Source organism: Garra rufa, chromosome 1 (genome assembly GCF_049309525.1).
Source record: "Garra rufa chromosome 1, GarRuf1.0, whole genome shotgun sequence".
NCBI lineage: Eukaryota > Metazoa > Chordata > Actinopteri > Cypriniformes > Cyprinidae > Garra > Garra rufa.
The window spans coordinates 57,581,136-57,598,775 of NC_133361.1; the positions used below are offsets into that span (position 1 = coordinate 57,581,136).

The 17,640-nt window shown below is 42.4% G+C and overlaps 1 protein-coding gene and 1 long non-coding RNA gene across 2 annotated transcripts; both read right to left on the minus strand.

Moving 5' to 3' along the window:
• Window positions 1-1,063: 1,063 nt before the first annotated feature.
• LOC141325417 (sterile alpha motif domain-containing protein 9-like) lies at window positions 1,064-6,504 on the minus strand. The gene has a single exon (XM_073834089.1). The coding sequence runs from the start codon at window positions 6,467-6,469 to the stop codon at window positions 1,937-1,939; it is 4,533 nt and encodes a 1,510-aa protein (XP_073690190.1). The 5' UTR covers window positions 6,470-6,504; the 3' UTR covers window positions 1,064-1,936.
• Window positions 6,505-6,599: 95 nt separating this feature from the next.
• On the minus strand, window positions 6,600-16,737 carry LOC141335071 (uncharacterized). Its single transcript, XR_012355591.1, has 3 exons — window positions 16,638-16,737; window positions 16,469-16,550; window positions 6,600-6,668 (listed from the first exon to the last, which is right to left on the minus strand). It is a non-coding gene; the product is annotated as an uncharacterized lncRNA (long non-coding RNA).
• Between the last annotated feature and the right edge of the window lie 903 nt (window positions 16,738-17,640).

Consider the following 17,640-nt stretch of genomic DNA (forward strand, 5'->3'; position numbering starts at 1 on the left):
AAAGACCTGCTCTCACAGGCGAAAGGTATGATTTGGTATCCCCGGCCAGATGGTGGAGCCTTCATGTTTGGAGCCGCGAAGCAGTGATACCATTTTGCAGGCTAGAGCCGTCTATAAGACAGCTTTATGCCCTTAAATGATCAGTCTTTCATGACTGGTGTTCCGCACAAAGTCTGGATCCAGTCTCTTGTGACGTGTCCCATGTGTTAACTTCCTTACAAGAGTTGTTGGACAACGGGCATGTCCCTTCCACACTCAAATTTGATGTGCCAGCTATCACAGCGAGTCATTACCTCGTAACTAGCCAATTGATCGGCAGACACTATCTAATCATTAACTTCTTGAAGGGTGCCCCAGAAATTAAATCCTCCTCACCCACAGACTGTGCCGTCTGGGACTTTTCAGTAGTCCTGAGAGCCCTATGGGGCCATTACAAGCATTATCGGTCAGTGCTTCCTCTCTTGAGTTTGGCCTAATGACTGTAAAGTTGTCCTCAATCCTAGAAATCAATCCTATTTTAGTTCCTAACCCTGCTACGGCTCATGCAGTTCCTAAAGTTGGCTCTATGGAGAAATGAGAGGTTATCTTTCATTCTTGCTGGGTCTGTTTGTTATTTGTTATATGAGTTGGCCATATCATTCCCATAGTGAGATACCCAATGATAGTTTAAAAAAGAACGTAAGGTTACTTGTGTAACCATGGATGTCTACTGAGCAAGGTATCTCTCCAAGCTTCCTTACTTGCATTAATCTGGGAAAAGTGCTTGGAATGCCATTTCAGATATCACAGAAGTATCTATAGAGAGGGAGGGAGGAGGGGTTCTGTTATGAGCTGTGATAAGTTTGCCCTTTGGACAGATGTGGTGGAATTTGTTCTTCCATAGTCTTATCATGGTTGAGTCATTTCTCATAGTAAGATACCTCACTCTTTTCTCAGAGAACCAGGGTTACACACGTAACCTTACATTTGCCAATCACTTCATTATTAAAAAAAGAAAAACACAATGTAGATAAGAGATTCATTATCACCAGATGAAGAAGAAGAAGATGGACTGAAAACTGGATACAAATTTAAACATGGTTTATTTAAACAAAAGAAGGAGACAGGTGTACAGTGTGTACGTTCCCTAAACAACGCTAGCATACACAAACATCGACCAACACACAAAGAGTGAACCAAGTAACTACAGTAAATACTTGTTGATGATGAACTAAATGATAAACAGCTGTGTTGAATGAATTTCCGGGGTTACTGATGTGTGGCGGGAAAATACAAACAAAGAAAAACATGACAAATAAAAAACTAAAAGACCATAAAAACTAAACTAAGAATTAACATAACTGAATAGGCGTGACAGCAGACAGCACTCGCCTTTTGTATATAACATACATTTGTCATGCTGCTAATTGCACATTGCAAATTTTATGGACTGACAACCTAATTTAAATATTAAATAAGGATTAAGGATTAAATCTGAAACTGTCATGATTGACAGCGATAATCATAGCAACAGATGGGACAAAAAAAAAACCTATGGAAGCATATGGGAGGAATATTCAATTTGAAATGTAATATGCAAAATGACCTATGTATTTCTGTATTTACATTTCCCCATTCATATGTGCAACGTATGTGTAAATTAAATACATATTTAATGTAAATTGAAATGAAAATGTATTACCAAAAAATGAAATGCGTATAAAAAAAAAAAATATATAAACTTACAAAAGCATTTTTCAAAGTGCTTACAGACAATAACTCATATTTAAAGTTTTATTTTTGACAGCTGACAGTTGTAAAAATGTCAGGAAAAAATGTTACCAATCACTCAAAATTATTTCTTAATGTCTTAAATGTCTTTCTTCTTGGATTAGTATTAATTTGTACCTAAACACAGCTATTGGATCCGTCTAATCTAACCTAAACGTATGTTTGTCTACCTTTGTACTGTAATGTTGTATGCAACAGGTCCTTTCAGAGTGAAACCCAGGTAAAAAGTGACATTCTCATTGTTGTGGGGTACTGAAGATGTTTTTAGAGCTGGGATATGAAATTTCATTCCTTTGGGGCCCTCTAGAAACACCTTCTCATCCTCCGTCCAGCCTGTGACACATTTCAGCAATTTAGACATTTCTGGCATTTTCCATACTTCTCCACTAAACCATTTCAGGCGTTTTTCTGAAACTGAGAACAGTTTTGTGATTGTTTCAAACTTACTCTTGTGGACAAATTTTTCAAAACCTGTCCCATTGCTCAAGAAGAAATGAGTGTAGATCCTCTTTTTTCTTGGAGGGATGTCTTTTAATTTCTTGTCATAGATTCTATGGAGGTGTTCAACAGCAGAGAGCACAGTCTCATATTTATGCTCTTTCTCCGCTTCTGTGTCTTGCTCTTCTGGCCAGAAAAGTAAGACAAGTAAGAAAAGAGCACTTGGTGAGCATCTCTGTTTCTCTTTAGGAAACTGGTGACTCAGCCTTTGTAGATTCTGAAATGCAGCCAGCTTGAGAGACTGAGTTGAGAGGCAACTTAAAGCGAAGTGTGATGCTATGTAATTGACAAGGTCCACTTGTGGCATCTGAGCCACCATTGGATTGCTTGGGTAAAGTGAAATAATGTCCTCCAGAACGTTGATAGGGTTACCATCTTTCTGGTTTGTTAAGAGGGAAAAAATAGTTGTGATGTTTCCCCCACCATGATAATAAATCATCATACGTTTCATGAAAGGAGTTAACCTCCCTTGGTTTTGATCTTTCTTTTGAGAAATACCACTAAAGTATTTACCAAAAGCAGTAGACTTATTCACCAGCCAGTGCATTGGGTGCTTTATGGTCCTCTCAACTGTCTCAGATGTCTTCTCTTCATCGATGTTCAGGTCAGTCTGGAAGTAACTCAAGTCTTCTGAAATCCATTCCAGCGCCTCAAGTATTACTTTTTGGAGGTTTTTCAATGTGTTATGAAAATTTTCCCATGGTTTTTCTATCTCAACTGGTATATAATCTGTATCTACGAGGTATCTAATGAAGTTTGAAGTTTTTCTTTTTGAGAACACGTGAAGAGTGGACATTAGCTTCAGCAGTGCACATCCTACTTCTACTACTCCAACAAAGCCAGCATTGTTCATGGTCTCATTTTCCTGAACTGCTGCATTCTTACATTCTTGAAAACATTCAATGGCTTTTAGCGCCATTTCCAAAGCACCTACTGCGTTTTCAGGTGTTTTCTGATCCTGGTCCATAGCTTTGCATTTTGCTGTAAACCATTCCCTATACACCTGACCTTTGGTATCAAGAAAGTAGGAATTGTTTGGCCGTTTTGCTACAGCAGTTGTTGCCCACTGTTCTGCTTCTTTAAATCTGTCATGTTTGTAATTAAGTCGAGCCAGTTGTTGAGCAAAAAATGCATCCTCATTAAAACGCTTGTAAGCTGCCTTGAGAAGCTCAATGGCTTTATCTGGACACTCTTTCTCTCTCACATGCTCAATTAGGGGAGAGAAAAAGGTGTCTAGTTTATCACCTTTGCTGATCCTGCGGCGTGTCATTAACAGATCTCGCAAAAACTTCATGTACCGATCTTTACCAAACCTGTGCTCAAAGAGCACGTCATTGTTTATAAGATCCAAAGCAAGATCACTTTGTTTTTGACTGTCACCCAAAAGTTGATGGAGTATTTCCTTTGCAACCAGTGGATGAATTATTCTGATCGACTTAATGTGAGTGCTTTCATCCCTCAAGTGTATTAAGACCAATCTAGCTTGCTCACTTAGAGAAGTCTCAAAGGCATGTTGTCTAAATCTACTCACATGGATTGAAAGACCCAGGAGAGCTTCGCAGTGTGACTGAGAGATGAATGAGTTCTGCACGTAAGTGTTGAGCAATGACACATACTGAACAAGCTTAGTAACAACAGATGTGTGATCAATGCCTTGCAGTAAATGCTTGACAAACTGCTTCACATATTCAGCAATTTTTTGGCTCTCAAATTCCTCACTCATCAAGACAAATGTTAGAATGAATTCTGGCTTGAACTGTTCTTCAAGTCTTTGTCGTTTTTTGGAAAACTGCTTTTTTTCTGTCTCTGAAAGCTTATGAGTAATAGAAACATTCTGTTGAGCTGATTCCTTGCACATTTTCTCTGGATTGTGAGATCTCCTACAACTCAGCAGGATGAAGCAGAGAGTTCCTCGTGCTATTTTCTTGGTATTGATGGCCACTTCCAATTCATACTTGACATCTTCTAAATACTCCTGATCATAGTCTTCAAACAGCAGAAGTACAGGGAGGCATTTTTGAAGATCTTTTTCTTCATATTCTCGAAGCCAAATGGCATCTTCTGAAACAACTGTTGCTGAGTATGCAGATTTTACAACTGCACACCTTAGATCCCTTCGGTTATTCCACAGTACCTGCCTTGCCACTGTACTACCACCACTGCCGGGATGATGGTATATGTTGATGCAGCTGATGGGTGCCCGGTCCAAACTCCAACAAAGACAATCTTTCAGCAGACTGTTCACTTCACTGTAAGCATCTCTTTGAATAACGTCTCCAACTATTTTTTTATCTGCAAGCCAGAAATTCATCCAAGTTACTTTTCCTCCATGATAAAACTGCTGCTCAATCATCTCCTTTTCAGATTCAATGAGTTCGGGACTGGTTTCTTCACAGTGGTTTAGACTCAGAATCTCCAAAGAACATCTCATTTCCTCCTCTCTAGTATCAAGGAAACACTCTCCTTTGACATGGATCGGTAATCGTTTGGTGGTCTGTGTAGTGGTAGGCTGGACCTGTTGGAGGGTTGCATTTATTTGACTTACTGTCATCCCAACAACACTTGAACTGTTTACGGTTTCCATGTCACAGGATCCTAGAGCAAAGCTCTGCCATTTATTGAAATTCTCCTCTGATTCTGCAAGGCAGATGATGTCTTCATGTCCTTCCATGTCGGTGATGAACTCATAGAATGTGTTTAGGAAAGGTGTGTCAACAGGAGAGGTAAGGAGGAAAATCACTTGAAAGGTCCCTTTGGGTAAGATATCTTTGCAAATCAATGACACACAATCTTTTAGGAGGGTCCTTTTTGTTTTAACCCAGGTCTTCTCATCACAAGGAGGCTCGTTGCCTTTGAAGTCATTCCGGCCATTGCAAAATATCCAGCTGATCTGATCAAACAAACGCAGATTACTCTCAAATTCTCTGATGCTCAAGCCACTGGGAATTTTGTAGTTCTGCATGAAATGGCGGTTTAATGCATGGTGCTTACTGTATTCATGGCATAGCCCAGACACGTTGGAATCTGGATCAAAGTCAAATACGCAGAAGATGTTCATGTTCAACAAAAAATCAATGCTTTGTAGATCCCTCTCCTGAAATCGGTTGGTAACCAGTATGTGCCATTTTTCCTTGTCCATTATTTTCTTTCCACCTGTTATGAGCGTGATAAGCTTTTTTCCCAGGTTCTGGCACAGTTCTGGTGCAGTGAAATTATGCCTTTTCTCTGCTTCTTCTCTCTGAGCATTAAGAAAACTGATATGTTGGTAAAAGTCACTGAGTTCAGTAACTGGTTCAGTTTTAGAACCCACTCTGCGATAAGCAATTTTCTTCTCAAACTGAACTTTGTTTGCCTTCTCATTGAAATTTGGCAAGCTAACAGAGAACACCCTATTCTCCACTATGCTCACTGCTGGTTTAATATCAACCTCCACAACGTAGAGTTCCTCACTGCTGTTTGAACAGACTACTTGAACAAACTGAGGTTCACCAATACATAATCGTACAAGTTCACTATCAGAGCTAGAGAAACTCCTCTCTATGTAATCTAATGCATCACAGTATACGTCTTTTTCCTTAACAGGAATACCAATGATTTCACCATGTACGTAACCAGTGTCACCTCTACTGTCCATGACACCAAAATGTATTGTGCCATTTGTGCGAACATTTATACAACCTGTAGCAAATTTCAGCACTTCATTTGCAAACTTGGCTTGTATTCTTTGGCGGTCCAGTTTTACTGCTTTGGCAAATGCTTTATACTCATGACATGGACAAATAAAATCAACAACCCCTGATTCTGGTAAGAGCACACTGTTTTTAACATATGTAAAATCAACACCTTTCTTATCAAAAGATCGTGGTTTTGAATCTCTCTTTGTTATCACAGGCACAGAATCTTCTTTAGGTTCTTCCTTAATATCAGCTCTTGTGTCAACACTTTTAATTGCACTTGCTCCAGAAGTTTGCTTTTTTCCAGAAGTTTGTTTCTGTAAATGCTGGTTGTGGGCTTTTTGTGAATTTACTAACTCATTTCTTTTTTTGATTATTAAAAGCGCAGGCCCGGATTTCATTCCAATCTTTTTTTCCAGATATTCATCCGAGATTTCACAAAGGATCCGGCCATCTACTTCCTCTTCATGAAGTTTTTTGATGTTTGTTTCTTTAATTCCTATTGACCTTAACCAGTTGCTCACCATAGACTCAGTCCAAGTCTCTAGTGGAGGATCCTCTGGCTTCTCTGCAAACGGAAAAAAAAAAAAGGTGAGAACATGTTCATTAAAATAACTTTAAAACAATGACTGATAAATGCTGTAAAACAATATTATACTTGCCCATTGTTTAATGGCTTCTAATGATCATTCACAGTACAAACTCGAACATCCCAATATTGCGAACCTTGAAAAACAGTAATTACCCTGTTATAGCAGAAACATCAATACATTCATCTGCAGTATGCCCAGCAAACATCTGGGTACATTATATTAAATAAATGCTCAACACATGAAATGCACAATATAGTCTATTTTAATGCATGAGGTTATTATTATTTATGGTTTTTCATGCTAATTTGCTGCTAAAGAAACGTTTCTTATTAACATCAATGTTAAAGACAGTTGTGAAGCTTTATATTTTTGGGGAAACTGTTATATTTGATGGTTCAAACGTTTGGAATAAATAGGATTTTATGGTTACACTTCATTTTAAATGTCCTTATTATAGTGTAATATATATTGAGTTGGGCTAAGGATTACTTGCAAGTAATTATGCAAACTGTATTGTTATTATAATAGTACATGTAAGATGTAAAAAGGACACCTCAACATGAAATATCACTGATTTTGTTTAAGAAAAAGAAATGCAAGGATGCATTCATTTAATCAAAAGTTACAGTAAGGACATTTATAAATTCTATTTCAAATAGAATATTTCAAAATTTCTTTAGAACTTTTCCTAAAAAAGTATCAAGGTTTCCACAAAAATTAGAACCAGTTGCCAACTGTTAAAATTGATTCTATTTTCAACATTAAGAATAACAATAAATATTTCTGAACAGCAAATCAGTACAGTAGAATTATTTCAGTAGGATCATGTGACCAATGCTGGGTAGCAACTGATTACACATAAATTGGACTTCACAATCAGATTACAAAAAATAAGTACTTGTAATTAGAGTATATTTAAGTTTACAATGCTTATAATCAGATTACAGTTACTTCTTTATGGAATACATATTATTCACACAATGGCAGTCATTTATTGATTCTCCCTAATTCTTCTTTTTTTCTCCTTTATATGTTCCTTTCTAAAAATTCTACTGTGTCATAGCATTACCTTTTACTGTATTCCCAATATAGAATGGCCATGTAAATGTCATGTAACTAAATTTGCAAACCATGCTTCTGAATTTAGGTGAACCCCCCACCAGATCAAGTTACTAAACGCTGATGATGTTGTGAAACACTAGAGGCCTCATTTATAAAGTGTGTGCACAGACAGATTTGATCTTAGTGTGTATATGCTTTAATCACCAACGCTCATATTTGTAAAAACTGCCCTGTCATGTCAGGGTCTGAGCAGACGTAATTCACTTTTTACTGTCGGAGTACTGCAGGATTTTTGTAAATGTATGCTGTTCTTGCAGCTCGCTGTTTCAAATTAAAGGATTTGGACACGATCTTTTATATGTTAATGACATTAATTAGGAGTCTAGTTTACAAGGCAGTGAGCTGAAACCATTCAGTTGTGTTCAAGTTCAAGATCATTTGCAGTTCATAGATTTCACATCTGAGGCGTATGTGCATTTTCTGTACGTGCGTTTTTTATTCATTCTATGAATCACACGTACACATATTTGAGAGACGATTGTAAGATCACATTAAGGATGGTTTCGTAACATTTTATAAATTAGGCCCAATGTCTTCATCATATCCTGTGACCTTAAGTAACCTTAAGTTAAGTAATTGTTGGTTCTGGAATTCTTGACTAAATTTGTTCAAACCTGAAAAACTTTGGGCATTTATTATTATTCGTGTTTATTAATGTTTGTTCATGTAATACAGTGATTCCCAAGCATTTTTGTCAGTTAAACCCTATCAGCCAACACATTCTAAATCTCAACTTGCCACATATTGACACTTTTTAAGGACCCTTTGGCATCGCTTTTTAATGCACAGGGTACCCTTCAGTAATTTTTCGATGTGCAAGGTCCTCTGTTGCTTTAAATAACATAGCAATAAGCCCGAAGAAGCCATGGTTTACAGTGAATTTATAACAGATAAGGGGAGTTGTAATGCATGACACGAAGCAGAATGTATATGTTTGTAGAGTCATTTACAATCGGCTAGATTTGTGAGAGGAACAGACGCGATCATGTCTCCATCTGCCGTAAAGCTCATATCCCGTGTGCAGTCTGTGAGCAAATTGAAAAATTGCTGGCAGAAAAAGTTACGTCAGCTTTGGTTGTGAAATGCCATTGGCTCTTGTGTTTCTTGTGACCGACTGCATCATGCTAATGTTCCGGTATATCTTACTGCATGAGATATGACCATTTTAATTGAGCGTCCAGGATCATTTTCAGTAATTAAAACCTTATGATTTACCCTTTTCTTTCCATAAAGATATCGTATGCCTTCAGAAGACTCAGAGTGCAACATGACTTTTCTGTAATATTTTATACTGTTTTTTTGGACAGTTTTTGCAAAACAAAACAAAACAAAAACCTGTGATTGTACTTTTATTTGTTTGTTACATGTTTTATTACGTTACGTGTTTTGAGAAGGAAAGGAAAGGACATGTGGCCAAGTAGGTGTCCCATACTTGTCCCATAAGTATGGTGCTCCCATCTATGTCCTATATCTATGAAACTAAAACTATAAACATCTCCTATCTATTAAAGTATAGATATATATAAAACGATTTATATTTGTACAAATGCATGTAAAGAAATAAAGTGCATCTTTATCTAACGCAAACAACTAAAAGCAAGTGTACCCTGCATGTTAAAAAGTGACACTAAAGGGGTACCCTGTATTTTTACCTGTATTACAAAAAAAGTTCAAGATATATAAAACATGTTTAATAGTGTTCGAGTTTAAATAACATATTTTATGTTTGTATTATTTAATTATCACCTTTATATAAATTTACAAACCCACTGCACTGCAGTTCTTAAGCCAAGTTTGCGAAACCCTGGTTGAAATGAATATTTAATGCATTTTACGATGTATCTGTCAGGAATCCATCCGGGCCGTCAGATTCATTCACTGCACCTGCACAGCCCCAATCACCAGAATTCTAATCACCTTCACCTGCCGGTCATCACACTGCTCACACTACTTAAAGGTTGTATCAGCGATTTCTAGCCTGAAAAATAAAGTGTCAAATTCAGCTGAGCTTTCTTCACGATCCGCTCGCTGCCTGCCTCATAAATTGTCTGTGAAAAAAAACGCGTCTCTCTGGTCAGCCTAGAGTCCGAGATATGCCAAAAAAAAAAAATCGGCGCTATCAACTATTCCACAGATAAACAAACAGTGTTCCAACCAATCAGCGTCAGGGGTTTGGTGTTGTGGACTTTCGCTCCGCCTCCCTCACATCCCTGCACCAGTAGGAAAGTCCACAACACCAAACCCCTGACGCTGATTGGTTGGAACACTGTTTGTTTATCTGTGGAAAGGTTGGTAGTGCCGATTGTTTTTTTGGCATATCTCGGACCCTAGGCTGACCAGAGAGACGCGTTTTTTTTCACAGACAATTTATGGGGCAGGCAGCGAGCGGATCGTGAAGAAAGGTCAGCTGAAATTGACACTTTATGTTTTAGGCTAGAAATTGCTGATACAACCTTTAAACCTGGGACATTCAATCATTCACTGTCTGGTCTACTTGTTAGAACCCGGACTCTTTCCTCTCCCAGCTTTGTATGCCTTACCGGTTGTTTGCCTGTCAACTAGTCTGCCTGTTATCCTGCCTGTGAGCCTGTGATCTTGTCCTTTTGTACCTGATTTGTGTTCGCAACCATTGCCATCATCTTGTTTCAGTTACCACCCGAAGTTAAGTTCTGTTTGTTTGGTTTTCTTCTGTTACGTTGGTATTGATTATCTTTCTGTTCTGAACCACCTCCTTTAGTCTGTTTGCTTAAGTTCTCTTACGAGAGGTCACTCTTACTGCGTAGCTTACGCTAGGGGAAAATCCTTTCCGCGAGAGATATTGAAGCCAAAAAATTATCCTTAATTTTGTATTAATGTAAAACGCGTTGCCGCAGTGAGCAGACATAGGCGAGGCGTACTGCGTGCCTATTGGCTGCTCTGCAGCAACTGCAGCACCTATCGAGCGAGGCTTGGCGCGAAGTCAGCTCCAATGAGTGCATTTCGCGCCTGACACGTCATCTCCCGCCGAAAGTGGCGTGATCCCAGCCTATAAATATCGCTCGCAGGTAGCTACACTCTGATTTTTTCATCCTTCAAGCGAAGCTCATGCATCGCTGGAGCCGGAGAAGAAGCCGCCGTCGACTGCAAGCATCTCAGCGGGACGAGCCATTGGAGCTGCTGGCCACGCCGCCTTCCGTGCCTTCCTGCTGCGCTTTCCGGCGCCTATATCCTTTATAATCTTTTATAATCTACAGTGTGTGTCGCCGCTGCGATACACACTGTTTCTCTTAGAGAGCAAAGTGTCTTTTTAAAGATGCTTTCATACGGCTCGTGCAGATGCCAATGGCGACTCTGAGGACTTGCCTTGCCTTCTTCACTGAGACTGCTCCCCCGCCCGCGCGGTGTCGCGCCGTAAAAAGCGCTGTGCCCAGCGGGCCCCGGACCCTTCCTTCAGCCGACAAAGCTCGCCGGTTCGCCCGCCTGCTTCATCGACCTCGTCAGCCTCTGTTCCGGACGTAAAGTGGCCGCTGTATGCCACCGCCTCCATCGACGCCGCTGACGAGGGGGGCCATGAAGGAGGAAGAGGATTTCCGTTTCCCGCCAGAGCGGGAACGCGCATTCTGCTCAGACGCAGCGCTGCGTAGCATGGCCTCTCACCGTTGCTGAGAGGCACCCGTGGTTTACGATTTCTGATGTTTTTCTCGTCCGGCCGCCGCCCCGCCAGACGCGGCCCGCGGCCCAGGATTGAGTTGAAACCTGAGCCTCCGAAATCGTCCTAGCAACTAGGAAAAGGACGGTGTACGAGTCCCGCTGTTGCCGGTCCCCCACCAAAGTTATTCGCTCGTCCAGTCCCAGGAAATGTGACTGTTCCAGTGTTTTCTGCAGCCAACAAACCGGCTCCGTCGCCCGTTTGCCTGCACACAAAAGTCGTTTCCACGGCTACACAGATAAACTCCCAATAAAGTGTATTATCTGGTGTCCCGGCCACGGCCGATGAAGTTTCACGTGTTGTAAGAATATGCCCACTAACCAGTGCTCATCTCTACACACAAGCACAGCGCACATAAAATCGACTCAGATCGATTGCGCGTCACACGTGGTAAATGTGCCCGCTTCACAGTGCCCACAGACACCACATTATGCACTGTTGGTTTCTGTAAAAACGAAACCAACAGTGCATTGACTCTATGCTTTGGAGTGTTAAATGTGCCCGCTTCACAGTGCTCACAGACACCTCATTATGCACGTCAACCGGTTTCTGTAAAAACGAAACCAGGAGTGCGTTCGCTCTATGCAGGCGAACGCTGTTTGGAGTGTTGAACGCCGGTGCGCGAGTCCCGCGGCTGCCAGACTCCCACCGAAAGTATTCGCTCGCTCAGCTCCAAGAAATGTGGCTGTTCCAGCATTATCCGCAGTCATCAAGCCGGCGCTGCAGCCTGCTTGTCTGCACTCAAGAGCCGTTCTCACGGCTACCCAATTAAATCCTCAAAGGAGTGTATTTTCGGGTATTCCGGCCGTAGCCGAAGGGGTTTTGTGTGTAGCTCGCATGCGCATACACATGAGCACATCCTGTCATACAAAACCCGCGCACATAAAGTCGACCCGAATCGGCTGCGCTTCACATGTGATAAATGTGCCCACCCCAGAGTGCCCACACATATCACATCAGGCAGGTCTTACGGTTTCTGTAAAAACGAACCGGACGACGCCCCGTCTACACGGCTAAAGGCTGCGCTGAGTGTGTTGAATGTGCCCGTTACTACGCAACCACATATATACACAAAGATAGCAGTCCCCGCGGTCAGTGTACCCCGAGCCTCGAATGTCACGGTCACTCGTGCGTCACAACGCACCGAAGCGACTCCGTTATTGACAGATCGGAGCGCGCTTCGCACCTACCCCCTTGCGTTACAGGTAAATGCATGGGAAAAGCTCCCAGGGGTTTCACAATGGGTGCTGGACATTATTAAAGGAGGCTATTCGCTACAGTTTCACCTACTTCGCATGTGGTATATGTGCCCACCCCAGAGTGCCCACACATATTACATCAGGCAGGTCTTACGGTTTCTGTAAACCGAACGACGCCCAGTCTACGCGGCTAAAAGCTGCATCGAGTGTGTTAAATGTGCCCGTTACCACGCAACCACATATACACACAGAGAAAGCAGTCCCCGCGGTCAGCGTACCCCGAGCCTTGCATGTCACAGACACCGAAGCGGCTCCGTTAGTAACAGATCGGAGCGCGCTTCGCACCTACCCCCTCGCATTACATGCAGATGCATGGGAAAAACTCCCAGGGGTCTCAAAATGGGTGCTGGACATTATAAAGAGAGGTTACACGGCGCGCGTCGAGACCACGATAAAGGCAGATGCAGCACACCTGCTACGAGCCGAAGTGACCACTAGATCTAAGGCAACTGAACAAAGCGCTAGTGAAACGAAAGTTCAGAATGCCCACAACCAGGAAAATCCTCGCGCAAGTGTGCCGAGGAGACTGGCTTGTGTCAGTGGATCTCAACTGGGAGAAAAGCTCGCTGAACCCCAGCCAAAATATCTCCTTCCTGGGCATAGAATTAGACTCGCTGGCAATGAAAGCGAAGCTTTCGTCAGTGCGCGCGCTGAGCGTTCAGAGCGCAGTGAGCGCGCTCTGCCGCAGCAAGTCTGCCCCGCTCAAGACCTTTCAAAGAGTGTTAGGTCTTATGGCTTCAGCATCATCAGTTCTACAGTTAGGGGTGCTTTGCATGCGCCCACTGCAGCTCTGGCTGAAAGCGCGCGTGCCGCGCCGAGCGTGGGCGTCCGGTCGACTCCGTCTCACGATCGATCAGAGTTGCGTTACAGCCCTGATGCCGTGGAGAGCAGCCGACTGGTACCGAAAGGGTGTCACTCTAGAGAGACCCTCGAGGGTGAAAGTAGTGTCCACGGACGCGTCCACCTTGGAATGGGGGGCACTGCTAGAGGGCAGACCGGCGTTCGGCCTATGGTCAGAACGAGAGAAGTCACTGCACATCAACTGCCTCGAAATGATAGCAGTGGAGAATGCGCTGACATACTTTCTTCCCCTATTGAAGGGAAGTCATGTTTTAGTCCGCTCCGACAACACATCGGTAGTGGCTTACATAAATCGCCAGGGCGGACTCAGGTCCAGAAACCCACATGCACTCGCAGAACGCCTTCTGGTATGGGCTCATCGCAACCTGTGCTCGCTAAGGGCAGCGCACGTGCGGGGGACCCTAAATGTAGGACCAGACAGACTGTCCAGGAACAATGTTCCAGCGGACGAATGGTCGCTGCACCCTCAGACGGTGCAGCTATTATGGAAAACATTCGGCAGAGCGGAGATAGATCTATTTGCATCTCAGGACAACGCTCATTGCCCAGAATTCTTTTCCAAAGCCAAGGACGTGCTAGCCCATACGTGGCCCCGCCGTCCTCTTTATGCTTTTCCCCCAGTCTCTCTCCTACCTCAGGTGATAGAGAGGGTGAAAGAGGAAAGGTGTGCAATACTGCTGATAGCGCCGTTTTGGGGAAACCAGACTTGGTTCCCAGCGCTGATGCAGATGACGAGCATCGCACCGTGGCCAATACCTGTGAGGAGAGACCTCCTCTCGCAGGCGGGCGGCGCGATCTGGCACCCCATCCCGAGCTGTGGTCCCTTCATGTATGGGTCACCAGGGAATATATGATGAACTCCCCACAGGAGTGATATCAACGATCACACAGGCTAGAGCTCCATCTACTAGACGGCTCTATGCATCGAAGTGGTCGATATTTGCGGACTGGTGCACAGCCCGCGGATCCACACCCACAGACTGTGGTGTGACAGATGTACTTTCCTTCCTACAAGAGCTACTGGACAAGGGCAGGTCCCCGTCCACGCTCAAAGTTTATGTGGCGGCCATAGCAGCGTTCTCGAGGACAACGCTAGGTCAGTCAATAGGGAAGAACGATTTAATCATTCGCTTCCTTAAAGGAGCTAAAAGGTTAAATCCACCCAGACCGCCCTCAGTCCCAACATGGGACCTTTCTGTGGTGTTGGACGCTATGAAGAGCGAACCATTTGAACCACTACGGGCGGCTGAATTAAAATATCTGTCTCTTAAGGCTATATCCCTACTAGCGCTCGCTTCAGTGAAGCGCGTGGGAGACTTGCATGCGCTTTCCGTGGGCGCGACATGCATGGAGTTTGGGCCCAACGACTCAAAAGTCATACTCAAACCCAAGCACGGATACGTGCCAAAGTCTATTAACACACCGTTTTGAGCACAGGTCATCGCACTGTCTGCTTTACCGGCTGTGGATGGAGAGGCTGACACGAGACTCTTATGTCCAGTTAGAGCGCTAAGAGTCTATGTGTCTCGCACGTCTGCTTTTAGACAGACAGAACAGCTGTTTGTTTCGTTTTACGGGCATTCTAAGGGAATGGCTGCGTCAAAACAGACTTTATCCAGATGGATAGTGGATGCTATTGCACTGGCGTACGAGTCTAAGGGCATGCAATGCCCGCTGGGTGTCAGAGCACATTCCACGAGGGGCGTGGCCTCGTCGTGGGCTTGGTCGAGTGGGATCGACTTGCAAGATATTTGTACAGCGGCAGGCTGGGCCTCTCCGTCTACATTTATAAGATTCTACAACCTGGAGGTTCCCGCCCTACAGGCCAAATTGCTGTTGGTCTAGATATTAGCAGATATCTGGACCCACGTTCTAAGTTTATCCAGGCCGTTTACCTGCCCGGATACACCAGGAGCCAGTGTGTTTAGGGCACTAATCCCCTTATATGTTTAAGCACTGTATGAACCCCGGGCTACGGCCCTAGGGTCTATGGTATCAGATCTTGGCATGCACGGCGTTTTACAGGGCGTTCCCCTAGCGTAAGCTACGCAGTAAGAGTGACCTCTCGGTTACTAACGTAACCTCGGTTCTCTCAGAGAGGGAACGAGTACTGCGTACCTTGCCGTGCAAGCGTCTGCTCTGGGCGCTCTTATGATGAAAAAACCAGAGTGTAGCTACCTGCGAGCGATATTTATAGGCTGGGATCACGCCACTTTCGGCGGGAGATGACGTGTCAGGCGCGAAATGCACTCATTGGAGCTGACTTCGCGCCAAGCCTCGCTCGATAGGTGCTGCAGTTGCTGCGGAGCAGCCAATAGGCACGCAGTACGCCTCGCCTATGTCTGCTCACTGCGGCAACGCGTTTTACATTAATACAAAATTAAGGATAATTTTTTGGCTTCAATATCTCTCGCAGAAAGGATTTTCCCCTAGCGTAAGCTACGCAGTACTCGTTCCCTCTCTGAGAGAACCGAGGTTACGTTAGTAACCGAGTACGTTATCATTAATATCTGTACTTTCTGTTAATCTGCCTTTTGTCTTCTCTCTGATCTGTTACAGTATCAAATAGGCCCATATTTCTTTCTCTTAACTTTTTTTTTTGTCAACAATATGTTTAATGGTATGTTTTAGTTAGATAAAACAGTACTCTAAAAGTAATAGTCAGAATACATTACCTAAAACGAGTAACCTACATTATGCTACTAACTTTTTGTTTTCTTCATATAATCTGTAATCAACTACAATTTTAAATTGAGTAATCTACCCAGCACTGATGGCCATTTCACTGTTAATGTAATATATGTTGCCTATACTATTTCCATGTTTCGCTGCACTTTTTTTTTTTTTTTTTTTTTTTTTAAAGAAAAAGAGAAACAAGCTGCTGAGATGATATTTATACTTTTACAACTGGTATTATCATGATTGGGTTGCTATCCGACGCCCGTTCTGCAGTGACAAAAATGAAGCGATATTTTGGGATTAAAAAAAATCAAACAAACTTACTTTGGCTCGTCTTTCCTGCATGAACTCGGGTTCAGCCACCGCCCTTGTGTCCATAAAGGACGAATCTTCCAAAGGGTCCAACCTTTAATCAGTAAAACAATGTGTAAATCAAATATATCATGCCAAATTTTGTATTATTAAAAGATTATTAGAATAGCACAAGCCCTACCCAAAAAAACAAATTGCGTCGCAGTGTGCGCGTGGGCAGCTACCTAAATCTCGACTCTCACTGCTTCTCAATGAGCGCTGTGTGTGGAGCAGCAAACATTCCAAGTAGGGCTGGCGCTAGAGGTCTTAACTTTTGATTTCCTGGAGATGAAAATAAAAGTTTCCAATCCATGTATATAAACAACAGTTAAAGTAATAAACATAATATAAAGTAACCGAACAGAATATTGATATTGAACAGAGTTAAAAAGTTTCTTAATACAAAACCCAGTAATTTAAAGATAAACGTGTCATTTAAGGGCTGTTAATAGAAAAAGTAACCAAATTAATTACATAATACGCAAATCAATCAAATTGCAAATAATCACGTATTAATATTTGCTTGACAAGGGTTCTCAAATGATAATGAATACCACATTACATTATTGTGGCTAATTAGAGAAAAAAATGGGGACTGGCAGAAAGTGGAGAACTGACAGTAGATGGAGAAAGTGAAGGGATGAACAAGACAGAGACATTATCTTAGCTGGACTCGCATGCAGGTGCCTTCAAGCACAATAACACACTTCCCTCCCTTATTCCCATATTTACTTGCTCTTTTCTATAGGAAAAACAAATATAAATAATTTGGCTATTTTTTAGAAATAAATAAAACTGCAAGTTTTTTCTTCTCCAAGCGAAATACATACACAATAGTGACCATAAAAAGGGTTTTCATTTATAAAGCTCTAAAAAAGTGACTGACTGGTGTTTTAGTGCATTTGCTGCTAAATTGGAAAACATAAAGGGTCTAAATATGTGCAATGTCATATGGTTTGTGAAAAACTCACATAACTTTACTTCCTTACATTAATTCCTGTTTGCACCATAAGCTGTATCAAAATGCTAAAATAAAATGTTAGTGAAGTATGCTAACAAACATATGACAAAGAGTTGCAGAGTAGTAAAGGTTGTACTAAAATGTCACAATGACAAAGTTACAGTGAATAATGCTTTAAACTAAA

What these genes read in the sequence shown, in the direction of transcription:
- LOC141325417 (XM_073834089.1), bottom strand. Translation starts at nt 6,469, where the DNA reads ATGGTGAGCAACTGGTTAAGGTCAATAGGAATTAAAGAAACAAACATC.